The sequence below is a fragment of the Lipotes vexillifer genome, unplaced genomic scaffold, assembly GCF_000442215.2.
Source record: "Lipotes vexillifer unplaced genomic scaffold, Lipotes_vexillifer_v1.1 scaffold1122, whole genome shotgun sequence".
In the NCBI taxonomy this organism is placed as follows: domain Eukaryota; kingdom Metazoa; phylum Chordata; class Mammalia; order Artiodactyla; family Lipotidae; genus Lipotes; species Lipotes vexillifer.
The window spans coordinates 2821042-2830191 of record NW_006798649.1 but is presented as its reverse complement, the minus strand read 5'-3'; the positions used below and the strand labels follow the sequence as shown (position 1 = coordinate 2830191).

Below are 9150 nucleotides of genomic sequence, written 5' to 3'. Positions count from 1 at the left end.
GGATGGGCCAGTATAAAGGCCACCAACCAGCAGGGCACATTACACCACAGTGGATGGGACTATTTCCTTCTGGTGCATGAGGCCATCATAGAGCCATGACAAAGCAAGGCCAGCGTGATGGGGCCCTCCTTCCCACTGCCTCGACAGTTACACTGGCACAAGCCATCCCCTCACCCATGCCCACTTCCCCAGGGTTCACATCATCACCAGAGGAGAAAGGGGAGACAAAAAGGAAAGAAAATCCAGAATGAGACTGAGTTTTCAATCGGGAGTAAAGTGACTGAGATATCGTTGAATTGGACCAACTTTGCCCAGAAGTGACTAGGTAACTTTTTTCTTACACGAGTCAGATTGTGGGTTTAGGGTCTAAAATTAAGCTCCATAGTAGAAAACCTGGTTTCTTTTCTTGCCATCCAAACCTGTGATCGCGAGTTGATAGCCTGCTGTGATTGAGTGGTTAGCTAAAATAAGACCTGGGCTCTGACTGCCTTGTGTTTTTCCGGGACTCTCTTTCCCCTTTCCTCCTTCCCCTTTTGGAGTTCAGTCTGTAGGATGCTGTAGGGAGAGCCTGGGCCAGCCCTGCACAGGTATGATGGGGCAGGATTCTGTGGGGGAGCATGGTGAGAGGTGGAGGATGCACATGTGTGTTGGGGAGTGGGGGTCACTTGTGTGACTCAGGTCATTTGGGGAACTCCTGGGAGTCCTGACTGGGTCAGGTCAGGGAGAGCACCAAGGACTAATTGAGTCAGGGAAGGAGGCTTCTACCCCAGCTCTGCCTGTCAGCGCCCTCTTTGCCGCGGCGCCAAGCCCAGGTTCCAACAAGACTCCAAGGTCTGCCATTCCCGGGGAACCTCAGAGGCAGCCAGAATCTCCAATTCCTCTAGTGAAGGAGGAGGGAAGAGCACGGTCCCCGGGTTCCTGGGAGCTCTAGAGCTGGCAAAAGGGGTTCTGCAGGAGATGCGTAACAAGTGGACTTAATCCAGGCTGAATAGCCCAGGGAGTGGGCGACATGTTGCCAGGTGCGTGGAGATATGAGTCCAAGGATGTGAGGCTATTCCTGCCACCTATACCCCTTCCAATACATATTGATTCCACACCGTGCCCTGGGCTAGGTGTTTCACATCTAATATCTGGTTATATCCTCAACCTGTAGGTTTGGTATTACTCTCCCTATTTTCCAGCTGAAAAGAAATATGAAGGTGACTTGCCTAGGATCTTGCAGCTAGAAACAACAGAACGGGCTCTTCATGCTTGGTACGCTATCTCACATCCTGCAGCCGTAAAGATGGAGAATTCCCAAGTAACAGTCTCCCAAGGTCAAGGAGAAGCAAGTGGTGCCAGCCAGGAAAGCCAAAAGGAAAGGAAAGCAAGGAATCTGTGGGAGTCACGTGCCACTGGCCAGCCGCCATGCCCATGGGAGAGTGTCCCTTTAAGAGCCCAGGTGTGGGTCAAGCACCACACACAGTTTCAGTTTTGGCAGCAGTATCCAGTGTCCTGCCAGAGGCTTCTAGAAAGGCAAGGGTTGCGGACTGGCCAGCAGGCTGTGCCCAAGAAGCTGACAGGATAGAAGGAAGTGGTTAAAAGTAAGTGTGGCTGCTCTGGGATCCCCAAAGGGCTGCCATCTGGGAAGGGCCCGGGATGGTGTCTCAGGCAGTGCTCTCTGCGTGCATGACTCCCAGCTTACAGAGAGTGGGGTGAGGAGAACGTGGTCGCTGCTTGTGTGCCCGAGCATGTTGTGGGAGAGTAGGCAGGCACATCTCGGAGAGCTGAGTAAGGACGCATGGGTGAAAGCTCAGCAGGTGGGAAGAAGGGATGTCTTGGGTCAGCACATGTAGTTCTGCTCTAAGTTTGGTCTCTGAATTCCCTACTAACTCCTTTATAACTTAACTGTCACCTAATCGCTCTCTCAGTCTCGGTTTCCTAATGTGTAAAATGGGGATACAAATAAGGCCAATCACTTAGGGTGGATGTGAGATTCAAATGAGAAAACGTGTGGAATTGCTTTGAAAACTCTAGAGCGAAATAACAGTTGTTTGGTGTTTTTCAGTTCGGTTCAGTTATTCCAGGACTATTGAGCAGTAGAAAGACCTGGATAGAATAAGGCATATGTGGTGCTTGGCGCGAGGCAGGTACACTTCTAGTCCATGAAGCTTTCCACCTCCACTTTCTGGTGAGGGCACAGGCAGCCCCTTATTCCTGGCTTCGAAGAGGCTCTGAGATCCTTTCCAATTTCAGCCCAGCTTTGCTCTCGCAGAGGTATAGTGTGTATCACTGTATCGTCCTGCACCCGCTAAAGTGGGAAAAATGAGGTCCTTCCTGGGAAAGTGAGTGAGGTGGGCAGAGACCCCTCCCAGGCATAGGCAGCATTCCCCAGTCCTGATGTTCCTCCTGGCTCTGCAGCCCGGAGGCCTCAGGCATAGGCTTTCCCCTGGCCCATCCCGACAGCATCCCCAGGCCAGCCAGGGGACCCTGCGGCACAAGCACAGCTGCTGCGCAAGCTCCGTCTCTCACCACCCCCACTTCCCTTTTTGCAACTGCCCCAGGTCACCTAAGCTGCTGGCACTGTTTTGCACCACAGCCTTCGCCATCACTCTCCCCCTTCACTAGGGGAATTACAGGTCCCTGAACACCTGGAGACGAGATACGCCAATTCATGGGTTAGGGAAGAAGACAACTCTCTGGTCTGCCCAGAGCCAGCTCTGAAACTCTCCATCCATCTCTCTCCCTGGCCTTGGGCGTGGTGATGTAGCGGAAAGAGCGATGAGCCAGGAGAGCAGCTAGCTGTCTCTTAGCCTGTCTCTTAGCACCTCTAGACGCTGTGGCTTTATTTTACAAATTGTGTGATAGCAGCAGCTTCCAAGTAGTAAACACACTTACCCTTGGCTTTCACAGCTTCATTCCCTTCCCACCTGAAACAAACCTGGGAGGTAGGCAGGGTAGGTATCACAATCCCATTTTACAGTTGAGGAAACTAAGACTGTGAGTTAATGTGAGTGGTGTAAGTTCACCCAGCAAGTACAAATGACAACATTTGGGGGCAGTCATTTTGATATGGTCATGGGGACATTCTGACATCACCTAAAAAACACAATATCCAGCTTTAAAAACGATAACATTATTCAGGCATGTGCTCAGCAGAGATCCCCTCATCTACGTCTTGCCCCTCTTTGGGTGGGCTGAAGCTGGGAGCCCAGAGTCCCTGGCATTGACACAGTGTGATGGAGTAGAAAGAAGCTTTGAAGGCAACGTGTCTGGTTTTAGGAAACGAATGTAGCATGCTGTACACATGGTAAGTGCTAAATAAATAGCAGCCAGTATTATTTTTTCAGGAAGAAATTTCTCTGTTGGCACCTACCTCTGGGTTCAAATAGAGTCTCTTCACAGGAACTACCTTTCCTGTGAAAAGCAGAGAGGCGAGAACTGGACTAACTTCTCCTCTAAGATTGGATTTCCTGCTCCCTCCCCTCCTGACTACTTCCTCTCAACTCTAAGACCCTCTGCAGTACAGCATAGTGACTAAAATCTTGTACTCTTGACCCAGAATGCCTGTATTTGAATCCCATCCCAGTCACTTACCTACTGTGTAACTTTGGACAAGTGTCTTACTTCTCTGGGCCTCAACTGTCTCATCTGTGAAATGCATTTGCCCATTTTATCCTACCTTCTAGGGTGGTTGTGAAGATTAAATGAGTTAACACATGTAAAGCACTTGAAAATGACTCAGTGCGTGCTAGCTATAATTATGATCCCTCACTTCTAACCTAGTCCTCTTTCAGGCCATGCTGGTCTAATCTGAACAGCTCCACCCAGTCTTCAAAGGACGCTCAGCAAACAGACTTCTGTTCTCTCATTCTAAGACAGGAAAAAGAGAAGACTGTGTTGATTTTAGAGAGGATATGGGCAAGGAACTATTTTTTTTTAAGCCCAGCGCCCTGCTTAGAACTTTACATATGTTGCTTCATTTAATCCTTACAGCGACTCAGTGTACTAGGTACAATTGTCTCCAGTTTACAGATGAGGACTTGGGACTCAATGAGTTTAAATAGCCTGCCCCAAATCACACAACCCCCAAGTAAGAGAGACAAGAGCCAGGCTGAGGAGTCCGTGCTCTGTGCTACTCTCCAAGTGCACAGCAACCATAAAAGTTAAGTGCACAGACCCTCGCCCTCCTGTGCTAACGAGTAATTGCAACCTCTTACAGTGGAAGAGCACTTTACACTATTCAGAGTGCTTCCATATATATTAACCTGTTATTCCACTCCATAGTCCCCCATCCCACAGTAGCCCTTCAACTAGAAGAGTCGGGGACCATGATGCCCATTTTACAGATGGGAAAGTTGAGCCAGCATATTTTGCCCAAGTGGTAGAGCTCTTCTGGTAGCCTGTGACAGAGCAGAACTCTGGACCTCTGGGTTCTCTTCCATCCTCCATGCTCCTCTTCATGCTACTTTCCCTTGAGTGCCCAGAATCAAGAAGCTATTGGGCAAAGTGAGAGAAATCAGCCCCAACTTTGCCCTTCTCAGAAAGGGAATGAGGATGTAACCATTCCCAATCTAATCAGTCTTTGCTGAGCAGCTGGTCTTTGCCAGGTACTCTCTGGAGAGCAAGGCCTTCTGGAGGTGGGGAGATTGATCTCAGTTGACTCTTAACTTCCAGGAGCTTGCCATCTGGTAGAGTGGTGAGGTAAACACTTACACATCAGGGTAGAATGGGATGGAGTCAATAACAGGGGTTCTCAGTCTCTGTGGAAAGGCCATCTGAAAATCCACAAGTCTTATTCCCAGAGCTTCATGGAGCTTGTATCCCAAATGCTTAATTTCTGCTGAAGTCTTGCATTCCGACTTTTGACAGGAATGGAACCACCAGCCACTCCCTGCTCCTCTGAGCCCCAAGCTTCCTGTTCCCCCAAGTTCACATTCACAGGAAGTCAGAAACTGCCAACTTGGCTTCAAGTCCCCATAGTGCCTGTTTCTCTTCCCTCTAAAGCCCCGGAGGCTGTGAGAGCTTCAGCTGACCCTCTGCTGTGTACCAAACAGGTGAAGAACCCAGAGTTGCTGAGGGCCTGTGCTCACCAGCCAAGCCAGGACCTGGTCCAGGAGAGCCTTCTCCCTCTGAAAAAGGAGAAAAACCTAAGATTAGATGGACAGAGATTTGACTCCAAGCCATGAGAGCTGAAGACCAACCACTCTAACTTCAGGGGAGCTATAGCTAGATTAATTCTACGAGGAGATAGACTCTATTATTCAGCAGGGCTTACACCCCTGCCCCAACCCACAATGGTGTAGACATACGTTATGAATATATCAGGGTCAGTAACTTGGTAAAATGAGAATGATTTAGAATATCCCAGCCTGACTAGTGAAAATATGGCTCCCTTTTTTTTTTTTTTTTTTTTTTTTATCGGTCCGCGGGCCTCTCACTGTTGCGGCCTCTCCCGTTGCGGAGCACAGGCTCCGGACGCACAGGCACAGCAGCTATGGCTCACGGGCCCATCCGCTCCGCGGCACTTGGGATCTTCCCAGACCGGGGCACGAACCCCTGTCCCCTGCATCGGCAGGCGGACTCTCAACGCCTGCGCCACCAGGGAAGACCATGGCTCCTTTTTTAAGAGCCAGAAAATGTGCCTTCACGCATGATATACTAGCCCATGTAGATCCCAAAAGAACAGGTTCCTCTGAGCATCCAAGTAGTGATAATAGGGTAGCGATTCGATCCCACTCTGCTGTGGAGTCTTGGGGCCAAGAATCTCTTAACCCATAGATTTCCCATCTGTACATGAAGATATTATTTATCCCTTGGGTGGCTGAGATGATGGATGAAGTCATATAAGAAAAGAAGGTAGCAAAGCATCTGGTGCATACTAGGTGCCCAATAAATGTTATGCTCTTTCTTTCCTTCCTAAAGCAAATCCTTTGACTCCAGCCCCAGCTACCATGGAACTGGGGCCTCCCTGAGAACTGAATCTCCCAGGTTTGGGAGAAAGTCTGGTTTTGAGAGGAAAGGATTTCAAATGATTCGCAAAGCCCAGGGTCCTTTCAGCTGCGAACAGAGAAATTGTGTTTCAAGTTTAGCTTTGAGCAGAGATTTCCTGCTCTTGAGAGCATGGGGGCACGGGAAGAGTCCAGTAACCCTGGGGACTGGACTGTGTGTTTCCTCACCAAGGTCCACTTCTACCAGATTTGCCCTCCCCCTGCACATGCCTGGTGATCTCATCCCTGGTGTGAGGTTATGCAAGGGGTAATGGGTACGTGTGCGCATCCTCCCCCGACGTGGACCTTCACAGCCATCCAAGCATGTCACAGATGAGGGAAGCCTGGGCTGGCAGTCGGGACCCCTGCTTTGGAAAATCTGGCATCTGACTCTATGTAACCCAAGGCAAATTGATTTTACCAATCCAGAGGAGGGGCTGCATCCCCCAGCTCAGCCTATGGGAAGACCGACTCCAGTCTCACAGAAATATTAGGAAGCTTGCTGATGTCAGGTGAGAACAGCGACCAGAACCAGAGAGCTGCTGTTGGCTTGGGCTCCTCAGAGCAAGTGGCATTGTGTCCTCCCACTGGCCACTGCATCCAAGGCCAGCGCAAATGGCAGGTGGTAGAGTCCTTGGGACTCTGCAGCAAGCCCATCCCAAGTGTTCCAGAGGAGAGAGACTTCCCAGCCCTCTGACCCCTGCTCCCACCTGGGAGTCAATCCCATGGCCACCACGGTGCCCACTCAGGTGGTCCTGCAGCCAGCGTTGCCTGAGCACATCCAGGCTGGGGCGGACGCTGGCATTTGGCTAAGGCCCCACCCCAGAAGTTAATCATTGGCCTGGTATGAAAAGTCCAGGGCAGTTAACCAGAATCAAGAGAGCCTCGAGCTGCCACCCGACACCCATATCTGCCCCCACCCACTCCTCTTACTCTTCTGAAGAACCGGAGAAACAGAATACCTTTATCTCCACAAGGAAATAAAAAGGTGCCTTGCTGGGAAATTCCCTCATGGAAAAGAAATAACCAAGATAAACAGCTCTATGTCCTTTGGCTCAAGCTAGCGAAGGGTGTCTCTGAGAGTAGGAGCAGGGCCAAGGCAGTAAGGGAGCCTGGGAGATGCCTCCCCACGCTCCCTGCTGCTTAGAGCTTCCTTATCTTTATGGGTGCTGGTTACTGCCCAGCACTTGTTAACTCTTGTTACTTGCTGGTTACTGCCCAGCACTTGTTAACTTGTTTTCTCCTTTCACACTGTCATCGTCAAGTCCATTCCAAAGTTGAAAGCCTGTCACAGTCCGTGGGAAAGTGGGGACTCCCCTTTTCGCCTCTCTCCTCCTTTAGGCTGGCAGTCTGGGTCCAGAGGACAGCTGTGGTCAGGCTGGGCCCTGGGGCCCTCAACCCTCCCCAGCCCTGGGCTATGTCCACAAATGTTACAAGGTCCACACGTGCTGCACCCTCTGAGTGGCCTTACCTTGGATTCTCCATCTTCGTCTGACCCACCTCAGCAACCAGGATAACAGAGGTGTGATAACATCACACCTACATTTTGAACCCCAACCCCATAACTGAATCTCTGGGAAATCGTGGGCAGATCATTCAGCATCTCAAGATCTTGATTTTCTTATCTATGAAATGGTTGTAATTATATGTGTTCTGTCTTATTTAAAGGGAACTTATAGAGCTCCAGTGAAATAGTGTAAATGACAATGCTTTGATAAGCAAAGGGGGCTCTACAAATAAGCATGAGGGATAAGCATCCCACTCTATTTGAGGTGCAATACAGTGCAGTAAGAGAGGCTCAGAGCTTAGACCCTGGGGGTCAGACAAAGCAGGATTCAGGTCTTGCCCACCTCCTCCACTCCCACCCTACCTATCCCCACACTTAAGCTTCGTGTGAACGCGAGGAAAGCACTTAACATTTAAGCTTTCATTTCCTCCTATGTAAATTGTGGATAAGAATGCCCGTCTCCTCAGCAACAACAACAACAACAAAAATAGAATACCCACCTCCTTGGGGCGATATCAAGTTTAAATGAGATAATACAGGTACATTATTTAACACAGTGCCTAGAACATGGTACAAGGACCATTCATGGTGGTTATGACCATCATGATCGCTTTAATCCTTGCTAGGCTGCCTCTATGCATCTTTACTTACTCATATGACACGCCATAAAATATGCCAGCCCCCCTCCACCTCCCAGGGGTGTAGGGAGGGCAGCTGGAACAGAGAGATGGAGCCATTTCTTGGTAGTAACCAATTATCCGGTGAGCTGTTCCTGAGCTGTAATGGATCTTGCCCAGGACCGTGACCCCCGGATAGGGATACAGAGGAAATGACACATGTGTGTGTCCCTACCCTAAAGGAACTTTGCAGCTTAGTTGAGAAGATGAAAATCTACTTATACCTATTAAGGAACAAAAAAGCATTGTGGATGATGGGACTTTGAACTGTAATGGGAAAGGCGGAGCCATTCATTCTGCCACAGGTTTTATGTCAGTTACTGGAGATACAAAATCAAACAGGTGTTGCAGGAACTCGGTCAACTAGCCTTGGAAGACAAAGGCACTTCATCACCTCGTGCTATTGTCTTTCAGCAACCACTCAAGAAGGCGGCCTGGGTGGCACAGCCCCACGGGAGCCACCAGCGATGTCGCACCTCTTATTCACCTGCCTGCTGGCTGTCTTCCCAGGTGCGTCGGCCAGGTCTCAGCCCACCCCCATCCCAGACCCAGTTCCCTGGGGGCTCTGAAATCAGGCCTGTCCCCAAGGATGTCCCTTGCAGAGCTTGCACTCCCTTGAGGAGTAACCGCACAGACGATGCAGAGAGGCCACATCTGAAAATGGATTGGTGAGCCAGCACTGGGGATGGGGAACAGAAATGGCACTTCCTCATTTGAAGGTCAGGGGTCTGGTGAAGGGTCTTCACTGGGAATAAAGAAAACTAGACCTTGACCTTGAACGAAGCATTACTATGAGTTGCTTTGTTTTGGGGTTTTGGGGAAATGACTTATCCTTGTGGCTCTTAATATTTTTATCTGGAAAAAAAAAAGAAAGTAATCTGTAAAGCTTTTTCGGAAATGCAAAGAAATAACAGATGACAAAGGAAATAACGTAGCACCCCACGAGGGTGGTTTAAATATATATATATATATATATATATATATATATATATATACA

General features: G+C 49.5%; 1 protein-coding gene across 1 annotated transcript in view; it reads left to right on the top strand.

Moving 5' to 3' along the window:
- The first annotated feature begins 8573 nt into the window (after positions 1-8573).
- The window catches only part of PIGR (polymeric immunoglobulin receptor), a 9247-nt gene continuing 8670 nt past the window's right edge, over positions 8574-9150 (top strand). Inside the window, exon 1 of the mRNA XM_007470715.1 lies at positions 8574-8663. Coding sequence (XP_007470777.1) covers positions 8621-8663 — 43 coding nt within the window. The 5' untranslated portion in view covers positions 8574-8620. The remainder of the gene's footprint in view (positions 8664-9150) is intronic.